At 42.0% G+C, this 15,936-nt stretch overlaps 1 protein-coding gene across 5 annotated transcripts in view; it reads right to left on the bottom strand.

The window, feature by feature from the left end:
* Positions 1 to 15,936, bottom strand: part of pask (PAS domain containing serine/threonine kinase) — a 103,032-nt gene that overhangs the window by 78,226 nt on the left and 8,870 nt on the right. For all 5 annotated transcript variants that reach the window (XM_072474854.1, XM_072474855.1, XM_072474852.1 and 2 more), the window contains 4 exons: positions 14,459 to 14,670; positions 12,825 to 12,995; positions 11,438 to 11,578; positions 9,948 to 10,082 (listed from right to left, as the gene is read on the bottom strand). In XM_072474854.1, the coding sequence (XP_072330955.1) occupies positions 9,948 to 10,082; positions 11,438 to 11,578; positions 12,825 to 12,995; positions 14,459 to 14,670 (659 nt within the window). The remainder of the gene's footprint in view (positions 1 to 9,947; positions 10,083 to 11,437; positions 11,579 to 12,824; positions 12,996 to 14,458; positions 14,671 to 15,936) is intronic.

Raw genomic sequence — 15,936 nt, 5'->3', positions numbered from 1 at the left:
ACACTCCTGATGAATTAGAACAGGCCATTTATCCGAAAGGGCAACTGCCAAAAGTTGGTACAAAAGTGACATACTTGCCTGAAGGGTCTAGTCAATGGAAGGATGCAACTGTTATTAGTAGCGCAGGGAAGGCCACTGGAAAGTATAAACATTGGTTGAATGTACAGCATTCAGGGGAAGGAGTCAAGACAATGGATTGGGAAAACGAAGTTCAAAAATAGAGGGCACAGAAACGCAGTGCCAGTTCAGATAGTACATCGGATAGTGAACACATCCGCAGGAAAAGGTAGAGAACTATTGAAAGGACATCCCACAGCAGAAGGGAAAGATCAAGCAGTAGCAGTACAGAACGAGATACCAGGCGGGAGAGGGGACGTAGTTGATCAAGATCTCGGAACACGAGTAAGACTACGAATACCAATAGGAGTAGAAGCCCACATGCACGTGAGATTTTGGTGACTTCAAATAAATTAGATGTAAAAGTTATCAAAGAAGCTAAATGGCAAGAATTGCATTGTTGGAGGGAATTTGGGGTATACACAGAAGTACCGGATAGGGGACAAAGAGCTCTATCCCACAGATGGATTTGCACGGAAAAGGTTCTTCCGGATGGAACTTATAAGGCAAAGGCCAGGCTCGTGGCAAGGGGATATGAAGAAAACTTAGAAGATCAGGATATAATGGTTGATTCACCTACAGCAGGAAAGGTTATTTTTAAGATCTTCTTGGCTCTATTAGCCACAAAGGCATGGGATTGCAAATCTATAGATATAAAAGCTGCCTTTTTGCAGGGGCATCAGCTCCAGAGAGACATTTTTCTCCGTCCTCCTAAAGAAGCAGCTAACACGGAAGGGGTACTCTGGAAGTTGAACAAATGTGTATATGGATTAAATGATGCATCTAGAGTCTGGTATTTTTCGGTAAGGTCAGTTTTGTTAAAGTTAGGCTGTTGCCTGTTGAAAGCAGATCCTGCAATGTTTTACTGGCACTATGGAAATCTGTCTGGCATTTTTATGATGCATGTCGCTGATTTTTTGTGGGGTGGGACTAGTGATTTTGAAGCTATTGTAATCTCTGGTTTGAGGAAAGAATTCAGGGTTGGAAGTCAGGCTTCCGGTGCATTTAAATATATTGGACTGGAAATTGGACAGACTAAGTTAGGGTCAACTTTACGTCAGCAATCTTATTTGGAAAGCATCAGCCCAATAGCAATTAGTCGTGGACGGGTTTTCACAAAAAGATGCAAGGTTTCAAAGATGGAAAAAGAGCAACTGCAATGTTTAATTGGGCAACTGAATTGGTTAGGTAGACAGACTAGACCGGACGTGAGTTTTGATGTCTTAGAGTTGAGTACAAAAATGAATGATCCCAAAGTGGAAGACATAATAAGAGCAAATAAAGCTTTGGCCAAACTAAAAATGCAGGAATGTGTTTTGAAGTTCCCGGTTTTAGGTGACCGTAGGCACTTGAAACTCATAGTTTATAGTGATGCGTCCTACCCAAATTTTTGTGATGGGGTTTCAAGCGCAGGAGGGTTTATAATTTTCCTTTTGGGGAACAATGGTAAATGTTGCCTGCTTGTGTGGGAAACAAAGAAAATAAGGATATGGGGATTTGGGTAATATACCTATTGACTGTCACATTGACAATAAGTCCCTGTGGGAAAATGTGCACTCTACAAAAAGTGTCAATGAAAAGAGGTTACGGATAGACATCGCAAGTTTGAAGCAGATGTTGGACAGAGGGGAAATAACGAAAAATTAAATGGGTCGACAGGAGCTATCAACTGTCAGGCTGTTTTACAAAAAGAGGGGCGAGTTCACAGAAACTTTTGGATATTGTTAATGAAGGGCGCTTGTTTCTGTGATTGTTTTTTTTTCTCTTTCTCGTCCAAACAAAAAAAAGGGGGGGTGAAATCATGTGTGTGTTTTTGAGTTTCTTGAAATTTAGTTTTCACCTAATTGTTATTTTTTCCTCCAAGGAAGGGGAGACTGTTAAGTAATGGGTTAAGAGACATTGCAATTAGTTGTCTCATTTATGTTAAGTATCCATTAATTGACACTGATATGTAAAGGGGCTTCAGGTGGCCTCTGTCAGGTGATGTACAGTGAGAGTTTTGTGCAAAGGCTGTTGGAATGAAATAAATGTGTGTTTGTGAAAAAGGAACAGAACTTTAGACTCTTCCTATCACAGCAACTTAAACGTCTAACACACGCGCCCTCTTCACTGGCCTGTTTAACCCTCTAACATTCCAGGTGATCAGCCTGGTTGGGGGGCACTTGCCCCCCCCCCCTTGCCAATCAGCCATCCCCTTTCCTTGGCCAGTCCCCCAGCCATGTGTCGCGCTTCATCTGGCCCGCCTCCTGACCGGCTCCACCCATGACCTCCTCATGGTTGCCATGCCCAGTTTCCATCCTCATCAGCAGAACGACTCCTCCCCCCCCCTCCCTCCCCTAGCAACACCATCCTATCACCTAACCCCTGCTCTAATCTAACTATATGCACACACCCCACCTTGGCTTCTGTTGACTAGCCCCACTCAGCTAGCCTGGGGTTCCCAGCCTCGGCGCCAGCACGCCTCCCACCCATTGTTCCCAATCACCCCTCCCCTGACCCATCCATACCACTACCCCAGATCAGCCCTAGTTAAGCAAACACTCTATACAAGTCATAAACAACCCCCGCAATAACACAATTCAAGTTAAAGAAGAAAAAAGAAGAGATAAGAAATAACAAGCACTCTCAGTCCTTCCCATACAGACACAGAAATAAATTGTACACAGTTCCCCTGAAGCATCCATCTTAACCCAACCCTTTTAACTGTTTTCTTTATTATTTCCCCCCCAGCTGTGATATGGTACGAATTAAGTAATGGCATGATGGGAAAACTGGTCAATGGGAAGACTGGTCAAAAGGTTTCATACAATACCAGAAAGACTGAAACTACTCATTCCAGCTGCCCAGGTAAAGAATGCTGCCCTAACTATTTTCAGACAAGTATGGCCATAGGCCAACTCTGCATAACTTGAAGTCTGAAAAGATCAGTGCAGGTCGAGCCATTCCAAAACACCGGACCTCGGCAACTCCTGATAAAACTAACTCGTCATAACCCAGGGCCATAGGAATTTAAAACAAAGATAAGTTCAGGAAGAAACAAGTCTATTCTGACCTTTCAATGTTCCCTCCGAGGACTAAATAATGGTATGAGTGATATGACCAAACATGGTCTGGTCTTTGCTTCCGTTTGTATTTCCGATCAAACTCCTGACCATACTGTTGTCACATAATCTTGATAAAGGTAATGTATAAATATTGAGCTAATTCTCCGCGAAAAGCGCGGTACAAGTGACAGACTGAGCAGTTTTGTTGACTGCCCTCTGACTTCAAGTTTCAGCCATTACTGCAAGTAGTTGTTTTCGAAAATAAAGCTTGTTATTCTGTCTTAACGAGTGTGTTGAATTTTTCTACCACAGAAGTGGGAAAATATTGACTTTGACAAACTCCAACTAATCAAAGAGCCCAAAAAGTAAACATTCAGGTAAACCACGCAAAGAAACACATCCCTACCAACCCCCTAAAAAGGTCAAAAAAAGGAACTACAAAAACGGACCCATAAATGCAGGCAATTTTCAAAACAGGAGAGACACCACATATTCTTAAAAGTTCTAACATGAGTCCAAACCCAATCCACCTATCCTGCACATCTTTGGGTTGTGGGGGCGAGACCCACGCAAACTCCACACGGAGAGTGACCGGGATCGAACCTGGGACTGTTAGCTGTTTTAGTTACTGTGATATGAAGAGTCTAAAGTTCTTGTTCCTTTTCATCAAACACCATTTATTTCACTTCCACAGCCTCTGCACAAAACTCTTAACAACACACCACCTGACAGAGGCCACCTGAAGCCCCTTTACCCACCTGACAGAGGCCACCTGAAGCCCCTTTACATACCAGTGTCAATTAATGGATACTTAACATAAATGAGACAACTAATTGCAATGTCTCTTAACCCATTACTGAACAGTCTCCCCTTCCTTGGAGAAAAAAAAAAATTAGGTGAAAACAAAATTTCAAGAAATTCAAAAACATTTCCCCGCCTTTTGTTTTTTTTTGGTTTGGACGAGAAATAAAAAAAAAAAACAGTCACAGAAACAAGCGCCCTTCATTAACAATATCCAAAAGTTTGTGAACTCGCCCCTCTTTTCGTAAAACAGTCTGACAGTTGATAGCTCCTGTCGACCCATTTAATTTTTCGTTATTTCCCCTCTGTCCAACATCTGCATCAAACGTGCGATGTCTATCCGTAACCTCTTTTCATTGACACTTTTTGTAGTGTGCACATTTTCCCACAGGGATTTATTGTCAATGTGACAGTCAATAGGTATATTACCCAAATCCCCTAATTTCTGTCAATATCATACTTATGTAAAAGGCCATATCCACCGCCTCTACAAGGCTTAACGTCTCAGCATCCAAAGTGCTTTTTACCACTCACCTTATTTTCTTTGTTTCCCACACAAGCAGGCAACATTTACCATTGTTCCCCAAAAGGAAAATTATAAACCCTCCTGCGCTTGAAACCCCATCACATAAATTTGGGTAGGACGCATCACTATAGACTATGAGTTTCAAGTGCCTACGGTCACCTAAAACCGGGAACTTCAAAACACACTCCTGCATTTTTAGTTTGGCCAACGCTTTATTTGCTCTTATTATGTCTTCCACTTTGGGATCATTCATTTTTGTACTCAACTCTAAGACATCAAAACTCACGTCCGGTCGAGTCGGTCTACCTAACCAGTTCAGTTGCCCAATTAAACTTCACAGTTGCTCTTTTTCTATCTTTGAAACCATTACGTCTTTTTGTGAAACTCGGCCATGACTAATTGCTATTGGGCTGATGCTTTCCAAATAAGATTGCCGACAGAAAGTTGCCCCGAACGTAGTCTGTCCAATTTCTAGTCCAATATATTTAAATGCCACCGGAAGCCTGACTTCCAACCTGAATTCTTTCCTCAAACCAGCGATTACAATAGCTTCAAAATCACTAGTCCCATCCCACAAAAAATCAGCGACATGCATCATAAAAATGCCAGAAAGATTTCCTTTATAGTGCCAGTTAAATATTGCAGAATCTGCTTTCAACAGGCAACAGCCTAACTTTAACAAAACTGACCTTACCGAAAAATACCAGACTCTAGATGCATCATTTAATCCATATACACATTTGTTCAACTTCCAGAGTACCCCTTCCGTGTTAGCTGCTTCTTTAGGAGGACGGAGAAAAATGTCTCTCTGGAGCTGATGCCCCTGCAAAAAGGCAGCTTTTATATCTATAGATTTGCATTCCCATGCCTTTGTGGCTAATAGAGCCAAGAAGATCTTTAAAATAACCTTTCCTGCTGTAGGTGAATCTACCCTTAAATCCTGACCTTCTAAGTTTTCTTCAAATCCCCTTGCCAGAAGCCTGGCCTTTGCCTTATAAGTTCCATCCGGAAGAACCTTTTCCGTGCAAATCCATCTGTGGGTTAGAACTCTTTGTCCCCTATCTGGTACTTCCGTGTATACCCCAAATTCACTCTAACTATGCAATTCTTGCTGTTTAGCTTCTTTAATAACTTTTTCATCTAATTTATTTGAAGTCACCAAAATCTCACGTGCATGTGGGCTTCTACTCCTATTAGTATTCGTAGTCTTACTCATGTTCCGAGATCTTGACAAACTACGTCCCCTCTCCCGCCTGGTATCTCGTTCTGTACTGCTACTGCTTGATCTTTCCCTTCTGCTGTGGGATGTCCTTTCAATAGTTCTCGACCTTTTCCTGCGGACCTGTTCACTATCCGATGTACTATCTGAACTGGCACTGCGTTTCTGTGCACTCTATTTTTGAACTTTATTTTCCCAATCCCCTGTCTTGACTCCTTGCCCTGAATGCTGTACATTCAACCAATGTTTATACTTTCCAGTGGCCTTCCCTGCTCTACTAATAACAGTTGCATCCTTCCATTGACTAGACCCTTCAGGCAAGTATGTCACTTTTGTACCAACTTTTGGCAGATGCTCTTTCAGAAAAATGGCCTGTTCTAATTCACCAGTAGTGTTGTGTTCCTCCACAAAAACCCTGTCTATATCAGTTAATTGGTCCTCATAGTTCTGTAACACATGCGTACCAGATGACTCTAGTTCCTCGAAATGGCAGTCTGCTCTGTCTAAATTTAAAAATTTGTAATCTGTACCCATTATCTTTGATGAATGTACCCTAACAGTTTGATTATCATGTTGCAAAATAATTGTTTTGCCATCTATGCCTATGATCTTCCCTGGGCCTTTCCATTCATTACAACTGTCTCTCTTATAGTATACCATGCCTCCTTGCTGAAAAACCGCATCTGATGGCCATACGTTATGTCTTAAAGCTCTGCGAATTCTTTCAGAGACTTCTGCTTCCAAAAAAGCTTTTCTACTGCTATGTAATGCATTTAAATGTTCAGCAAAACCAGAGCTAATTGTAGTCCCCTCCCAAGGTAGAGGCTGGTCATCCAAAATGGACGGAATTTTAGGATTTCTACCAAACACTAATTGATAAGGACTATAGCCCCCAACCATCTGCAATGAATTCTTTGCATGTACTGCCCATGCTAAAGCTGAATTTAGCCTGCAATTTGGTCGATCTGCCAAAATTTTCCGAAGCATGTCATCGATGACAGCATTTCTTTCATAGACACCATTACAAAATGGGCTTTCTGCAGCCATATTCATAACTCTGATATTCATGTTTTCACACATATCCCTAAAGTCATCATTAGCAAATTCTCCCCCATTATCCGTAAAGAATTTTGCCGGTGGACCCATTCCTGTCCCTATCCATTTTTCCACGATTTGATCCAGAATTACTCTCTTTTCTTCAATTCGTACAATCGTTGATTGACTAAATCTGGTTGCTAAATCTACAAAATGCAAAATAAATATATTATTTGCTTTATCCCAGATCTTAAGGTCCATAGCCACAATGTCGTTAAAATCCCTGGCCAAAGGTAGGGTTACTATCAGTCATGCTGGTGTCCTTCTGTACTTCCTACAAACTTCTGTACTTCCTATCAGTTTAGTATAGTCGTCATCCCTTACCCCTGCATCCTTTAATAAATTTTTCAGCCTCCGAGGAGACGGATGTGCAAATTGCCTATGCAGTTTTAATACCACAAGCTTTTTATCAGCTAAAGTCCCATTTTCAACTGCCATTAACACATCCTTAACCACTCTACTTGAAAAATTATTTGTCAGTAATGGAATACAATAGTGTCCCAACTGTGTAAATTGTAAGTCCACCGTCTTTCCAAAAACTGTTGCCTTATCCTGTTCCATATCCAGTTTCATGTGTGCTTCCTTCATCGACGGTCTGCTCAGAAGCAAAGGTATCTCATTTGATACAACATCCGTGCTAATGAAATGATTCACTCCGGCAATATTGCAAGGGATCACCACTCTTTTCAGCGACTTCAGAGTATTATCATCCCCAAACCTGAAACTTGTGGAACTTTCAAATTCCTTAACCTTGTTACGATTTTCAGCATTCAAAGAGTCCAGGTAACATTTTAACCAATCAATTCCACACACAGTAGATGTGCAGCCACTGTCCAATACAGCACAGTTGATGGATTCTGCAAGCAACACCCTCATTACCGGCGTAAAACTGCTTGTCAATAGGACAATGCCTTCTTTCTGGTCACTATCTTTTTCCTCTTCTGACTCTTCCGTGTCATGTGCCGCTTCAAACACTATCATAGGGGGCAGCACGGTAGCATGGTGGTTAGCACAATTGCTTCACAGCTCCAGGGTCGATTCCCGGCTTGGGTCACGGTCTGTGCGGAGTCTGCACGTTCTCCCAGCGTGTGCGTGGGTTTCCTCCGGGTGCTCCGGTTTCCTCCCACAGTCCAAAGATGTGCAGGTTAGGTGGATTGGCCATGATAAATTGCCCTTAGTGTCCAAAATTGCCCTTAGTGTTGGGTGAGGTTACTGGGTTATGGGGATAGGGTGGAGGTGTGGGCTTGGGTAGGGTGGTCTTTCAAAGAGCTGCTGCAGACTCAATGGGCCGAATGGCCTCCTTCTGCACTGTAAATTCTATGAAATAACGAGTTGGACAGTTGAAAGCATAATGGTATTCAGAGTCACATCGAAAACATTGATTTATCATGCCCCGTGCATTTCTGGGGTTCATCTTCCTATTGTAGGTTCTAACTGGGTTTGTGTCTTCATAATTTCCTTGTCTCGGTCTCAGTCTACAGTCTTGAGCGCTGTTCGTAGCCATACGATTTCGCCATCCTGTTACTAGTGTATCTTCCATATTCTGCCTTATTGCAGGCTGACCTATTTGGGTCATCAGAGCCATCAGAATGGAATGTTTCCCCAGAAACGTTTGTTAAGCTTTTGTCATCTGTTCAAATAAGGTATCCTTATCAGTAAACTGAACTCCTGTCAAAACCAGGAACCGATCCATGTTGCTCACTCTAGCACAGTCAAGTAATTTAACGGCCAACACAGACTGTGGAAATTCCAGATTGTGTTTCTGCAGCCTTTTATATAGTCTGCCAAATTCCATTATATATTCTTCCATGGAGATATCCTCCATTTTCTGGAACTTATCAAAATCCGACCAGGCTTCATACACACTTAACAAGTCATCTTTCTTATCAATCTTATCAATATAATGTAATAAAGTCTCCAGACCTTCTTCTGAGTCTAACTCTTCCAATTCCAGCTCAGAAAGCACTTTGTTTCACATTTTACTGCCATATGGTAGAGAAAGAGCCAATGCCATACCTGGTTTTCTCTTTCCCAAAGCAGTTACTTTAGTCCACATAACTACTGCACTTCTCCATTGGTCGTACAATTCCCTTTCAGAAAATAAGTCATATCCAGCCATCTTTATCCTCGGTTCAGCCATAAATCCCTTTTTTTTTTCTTTTCTCACTCACTCCTTGGTTTGATCTGGAAAAGTTGTATCTTTCAACCCTTCACATTTACACAGCAACCATCCTCTGCTACCAATTGTTAGCCGTTTTAGTTACTGTGATATGAAGAGTCTAAAGTTCTTGTTCCTTTTCACCAAACACCATTTATTTCACTTCCATAGCCTCTGCACAAAACTATTAACACACCACCTGACAGAGGCCACCTGAAGCCCCTTTACATATCAGTGTCAATTAATGGATACTTAAACATAAATGAGACAACTAATTACAATGTCTCTTAACCCATTACTTAACAGGACCTCGGCGCCGTGAGGCTGCAGTGCTAACCCACTGCACCACAATGCTGCCCTTCAGCAGCGCATCTTAATGTGATCTTAGCATTGCCAGGGCTGCGGGTTAATCGGATTGGCTAGAAGCTCCCGAGGGTGGGCGTCGTCCCCACTGACGAGCCAAAGTTCCACTGTCAAGCAATTTAACCGTCCCGCAGCACATTATGGCTGTGGGGTGGGATGACGTGGAATGAGTCAGCTACCAGGGGAGGGGAATTTGGGGGGCAACTGCACGCTCCCCCTCCACCACCCCATAATACGCAGCCCTTCAAGTGGCCTATCACTGTTTCCTTCAGAAGAACTGCTGAATGGAAGAAAGTCAGCTACAGATGTACTGTTCAAAATCCTTTCAGGGTACACTGTAATAAACTGGGCAGCTTTCCAGGATCTTGAAAAGCTGTCAGGCTGTAGAAACAAAGCAGTAGCATTCAACCTGCCTGTCTATACCTAATTGAGATGTCAATCTGAACAGACTGCAAATAACACCATATCAGTTAAACAAAAGTCAGGAAATGCATCTTTAACATCTTGAAAATAAGCTTTTACTTAATGAAACTAATGTGCATTCCTTATATTTGAAGGATGTTGCTAGTTACCCTCCATCCTTCTGGTCTTATCTTACAACATTCACATTCAGCAGTTTCAAACCTTTGGTATCTTCATGTGAGGGGAGGGGATCTTCACTGAAGGAATAACATCAGTTATTGAAAAGCCTGCAACTTCATCTGCTGCTGTGTATCCATGGAGATAGGCAAATGATGTATCACAGGATACAATTCTTCCCTGAAGAAAGAAACAATAATTTTTAATGTGAAATAATCAAAGTACGAGTGGAACTAGAATATACTGGGTAGATGGATGGCAGTAAAATACCCTAAATCATGGTGTGAAGTTGACTTGGTGTCTAAGACAACACCATCTATCTAGATCCTAAAGTCATGTTTTTGCAAATACTCAGCTATGAAATACTATACTCACATTTGTAGTCAGTCTTAATTTTTCACCACACAAACATGCTTTACTGTTTCTTATAACAGGGTGCAAGGATCAACAGAAGGTAACAAATTGTGTTGTGAAAATAGGTGGGAATTAAAGTCACGCCCACTTTTTGCATCAGATGCTAATGACATTTCAAAATGGCAACCACCCATAATTGCACACCAACAGTTCATTTTTATACAGGATTTAAGTGTTTTGAGGGACACTGAGGCTTCAACGGTCAACTTATACACCTCAACCTACAGGTAACTAGAATTATAAATTAGAAGTAAACTATGCAAAATCCTACCCTTCTCTTTTCAGCTCCCCATGGAACAGGAGAGTTAGAAAACAATAACTGACATTTTTATAGCTCTTTATTATAATCAGTGTCTCAAACCACTTTTCAACTAATTCACTGCGTAGTCACTTATGTAGGCAGAAAATCTGCATTAGCAATCAAGAACAGAGAGCGCTGGAAAAACACAGCAGCTCTGCCAGCATCCATCAGAAGAGAAACAGAGCGAACATTTCGAGTCAGAGACCTTTCGTAACAGTGGTTACCTGGGTTCAATTCCGGACTTGGGTGACTGTCTGTGTGGAGTTTATACATTCTCCCAGGAGTTCCGGATTCCCGGGTGCTCCGTCAAAGATGTGCAGGTTAGGTGAATTGGCCATGCTCAATTTCCCTTTAATGTCTGAAAGGATAGGTGGGGTTACTGTTTACGGGGATAGGGTAGGGTGTGGACCTAGATAGGGGGCTCTTTCAAAGGGTCGGTGCAGACTCGATGAGCTGCTTCTGCACTGTAAGGATTCTACGATTCTATCTCTGTAACATCTTCCAGCCATACAAGATTCCAAGATCTCTGCATTTCTTCAATTCCGGGATCTTGGACATCCTGATTTTAAATGCTCCACCATGGTCATGCCTTCAACTACCACAGCCCTAAACTCTGGAATATCCTCCTTAAACTTCTCAGTCTCCATTTCCTCCTTGAACACGCTCCTTAAACTCTTGGACATCTAGCCCAATATCGTCTTACGTGACTCATTGTCAAATTTTGTCTTGCGAAGTACCTTGATTTTTAAAAAACTATTTAAAGAGAGTAATATAAATGCAAGTTGTTGGAGTAGCCTGCATTTTGTATATTTGAACTCACGCTGCCAGTGAACATGACAGAGGCAGTAAGTCGCTCTACAGGTTCCATCACCACAACACAGCACTGCCTGTCTTCACCAGTCATGCGCTTCATCCAGACTGACACAGGAATCTCCACACCACCATTGCTAATTACATCAATCTGGAAACAAGAACACAAACCATGATGGAAAAATTATAAATATTACTGGAATGTACAGCAAAATGATGAGTCAAACTCAGGTGACACAAAATTGTGGTTGTGTCAAATTCGTCAACCATTCCAGTCAGCAGAACAGCAAATCCCACAGAACAATGCCAGCCGTAAACCAATTTTGCACTGATAACTCCGGATTAGCCGAACTCGTCTAAGCTTGTCATATGACTGCACCAACCAGAAGAATTAGGCTGCCCGTCCACCCGTTTCCCTAGCCAAAGCCTGTAACAATGCAGGAGGACTTTACACTGCAGCTCAAGAACACCAAAAACATGCTCAACCACACTGGACATCATGGTGGACTGTGTCCATAAGACCATAAGACACAGGAGCAGAATTAGGCCACTCAGCCCATCGAGTCTGCTCCGCCATTTAATCATGGCTGATATTTTCTCATCCCCATCCGAGGCAGCACACTAATCAGAAAAAGATTATGGAATTTTCCAGAATTAATTCCAACATTTTCCAATGCAAACCTCTGGCCTTTACAAGGTCAGGCCATTGTAAAGGGTGAACAAACTTCTTCACACTTTTGCTGCTTCACTATTTTGTCAATTGAATTTGGTGTTTGCAGACATATTGGATTACAAATGCATGTGGAAATGGGGCTTCATTGCTGATCACGATGCTCCACTTAACAAATTTGTGGCAGATCCCCTAGATTCTACTCATCAGGATTTTACTGTTTTACAGGAATTTAAAGGTTCAATATAAACCTTTACTATATCAAATTACTGGTTTATTTAATCCGTTGAGTTGGGGAAAATATCTACAGAAATAGATATTTTCTCCTCTCTTTGATTCTGGATCTCATCAAACTATACACAATGAAGTGACAGTTTGGTTAATGCCATTCCAAAATCAACTAATAGATGTACAAAGGAAGTTCAGAATGATGCTCCACTTTCCCCATGCCACCCTGTGCGAGAGCACGGCCTGGTACGTTAACTTCCTTTTGCTAGTACAGTGTTTAATACACATTGATTCTCCTGCTCTCAGAGCGGCCCTTAAAACTTTTAGCTCCTACCTCTGTGCAAGGTTCCATCCAAACAATACTTCCTGTTTGTAAAAACTAGTCCATACCAAATTTAGTCAATCATGAACATTCGACAGGGAAATAATTCATTACCGAGAGCACCACAATAAAAAACATGGGGAGGCATCCAGTGAATGTGCTTAATTGGTCACATACCACTTTTCCAGAGATGGTCACAACTTGTCCATCAACTTCCGGATGTTCTTCATACAGCACCTCTTCCAACATGTGGCTGGACTTCGATACAAGTAAAGACAACTTCTGACCAATTAGCTCTTTGCTGCTGTAACAAAGCAGCTTACAAGCCATGTCATTGGCCACTAATATCTGTTGGAGTATACAGAAAGGACATCATAATGATCCGTGCAAACTAGAAAATCACTAATGTCTCACTAAGAATTCACACCGTCATGGGAATCAGGGATAGATGAACCTAGGTGACAGGATTGTTTTCTCTTCGCCTCAAATCATTATTCTAACAGATCAATAAAATAAATGGGGAATAAAAGGGGACACCGAGGGAAAGGAAGAGGGAGCAGCGTATTCATCCAAAAAAGGTAAACTTTCCCTGCCTGGACTGCTATAAAGGAAGAGGGTTTGAGGTTACCAATGTACAGAATTCACATGGGCAAAGGAATTTTATCAGAATTTCAGGGGAAGTGCTATCTACTCAGACGTGGCACACTGTAGCAAATATCCCCAGCTCAGTCTGCACAATGAAGAATGTTTTTTTTAAAATGTATTCTTTCATAGGCTGTGGACATAACCAGGACATTTGCCATTCAACTGAGTGGCCTGCTCATCCATTTCAGTGGGCAACTAAGAGTCAACTACAATGATGTGGGTCTGGAATCACATGCAGGCCAGCAAGTTTCCTTACTTAAAAACGGCATTAGTGAACCAGATGGTCTTTACAACAGTCGATGATAGTTTCATGGCCATCAATCTTGACACGAGTTTTGAATTCCAAATTTCCTTTAAAAAATCTATTGAATTTAAATTCCATCAGTCGCTGTGCTGGGATTTGAACGCACGTCCCCAGGGCATCAGCCTGGGCCTCGGGATTACCGCAATGCCACTATTTCCATTTGTCAAGAGTATGAATGCATGATCTGATTTAATATAGTCAAAATACACTATGTTGCACAAACAGGCTTTAGCCCAAGATGGTAGACCAGCTGTGAATTTGCAGTTTTAAACATTTACTACAAATAATTTGAAAATATACTACCAAATTAAACATTGTGATTGAGCATGAGAGAATTCTAACCATTAAACACACAAAAAGATGCATCACTATTTTCCACTTCTTTTATGCAGAAATTGGTCAAAGCAGACATTCTCCCAGTGTCTGCTTGGGTTTCACCCCCACAACCCAAAGATGTGCAGGTTAGGTGGATTGGCCACGCTAAATTGCCCCTCATTTGGAAAAGAAAAAATAATTGGGTATGCTATATTATAAAGAAAGGTTACCAAAGTATTCAGATCCTCAGATAAAATAAACGCTGTCATTGCCATCCTGCCTCAGTATGCAGGATTTGTACAGAAAGGTCCAATAGGACTATGTAAATATTAGGGTCATTTTCAGTATTCCTTTCTTTCCAGATTCTTCCCAAGATTATAGACAGTTAACTTTACACAAGCGCACAGGGGCTCTAACTCTTCCCTTCCCTCACCCAAACCACTATTTTATTAGCTATGGTGTGAACTAGATTTCTCCAAAGCTATATGTAGTAAGTATATGCTAAAGCTGCACAGAAAAAGCTGACAGTTCCGAGTTTATCGCGTACCTCTGTAGTCAGGCCATCTATTGTAAGGATGGCTTTGTTAGGATTGCGCACTGCAGCTGGGAGAGTAGAGCTGCCATCACCCACTAGAAGATTCCAAAAGTTGCTCGATACATTAGAGGTTGACCCAGGGCAAGAGAAAGAACCACTGAGATCCGACAAGAGAAGGTTTCGAGAGGCCACAGAGGAGTAACTGTAGGAGTTCAGAGATTCACCTGTTGGAAGCAAGGAATAATTGGTAAGGCCATGTCAACTTTGGTCATTTCTGTCATCATATTTTCTAATCTTTGTCTCCCCATACAAAGGGTAGGTGGTGGCATAGTGGGATTGTCAGTGGACTAGTAAGCCAGAAAATTCTGGGGACCCAGGTTCAAATCCCACCACTGCAGATGGTGAAATTTGAATTCAATAAAAATCTGGAATTAAAAGTCTAATGATGACCATGAAACCATTATCGATTGTCATAAAAACCCATCTGGTTCACTAAGGCCTTTAGGGAAGGAAATCTGTCGTCCTTACCCGGTCTGGCCTACATTTGACTCCAACCCACAGCAATGTGGTTGACACTCAAGGGCAGCTAGGGATGGGCAATAAATGCCCCCTCAAGGGCAATTAGGGATGGGCAATAAATGCTGGCAGCCTGTGTACTTCAGGAAGCAAAGTATTGTACACACCGTCTGCATCAATGGTGCCGAGGTGGAGATGGTTGACAGCTTCAAACTCCTCGGTATGCACATCACCAACACCTGGTCCATCCACGTTGACGCTATGACCAAGAAAGCACAACAGTGCGTCTCCATCCTCAGGAAACTAAAGAAATTTGTCATGTCCACGTTGACTCTTACCAATTTTTACTGATGCACCATAGAACGCATCCTATCTGGCTGCATCACAGCCTGGTATGGCAACTGCTCAGCCCAAGTCCGTAAGAAACTACAGAGTCGTGAATACAGCCCAGTCCAACACGTGAAACCGCCTCCCATCCATTGACTCTGTCTACACCTCCCGCTGCCTTGGGAAAGCGGGCAGCATAATCAAAGACCCCTCCCATCCAGGTTAGTCTCTCTTCCATTGGCCAGGAGATACAAAAGGCTGAGAACACGCACTAGCAAGTTCAAAAACAGCTCCTTCCTTGCTGTTACCAGACTCCTGAATGACCCTCTGATGGACTGACTGATCTCTCCACACATCTCTACTGATTAGTACTACACTCTGCATTCTTCACCCAATGTTTGTGTGTTTACCATTTATCCTAAGTTTTTTCAAGCATGGAACGATCTATCTGGACTGAAGGCAGAACAATACTTTTCACTGTACCTCAGTACAAGAGAATAAATCAAATCAAATCTAGTGTAGCATTGGGAAGTAGAGTATAGTCAAGGAGTTTGGGATAGTGAGAGATGGTGCTGAGATGTGTAAAGGGGGTAGTACTGCGAATAGGATTATTGTAAGGGAATGACAAGAATTGGGATGAGAGAAAG

The sequence above is a fragment of the Scyliorhinus torazame genome, chromosome 14 (genome assembly GCF_047496885.1).
Source record: "Scyliorhinus torazame isolate Kashiwa2021f chromosome 14, sScyTor2.1, whole genome shotgun sequence".
Taxonomy (NCBI): domain Eukaryota; kingdom Metazoa; phylum Chordata; class Chondrichthyes; order Carcharhiniformes; family Scyliorhinidae; genus Scyliorhinus; species Scyliorhinus torazame.
Note: the sequence above shows the minus strand (reverse complement) of the source record. Positions and strands in the feature narration are given on the sequence as shown.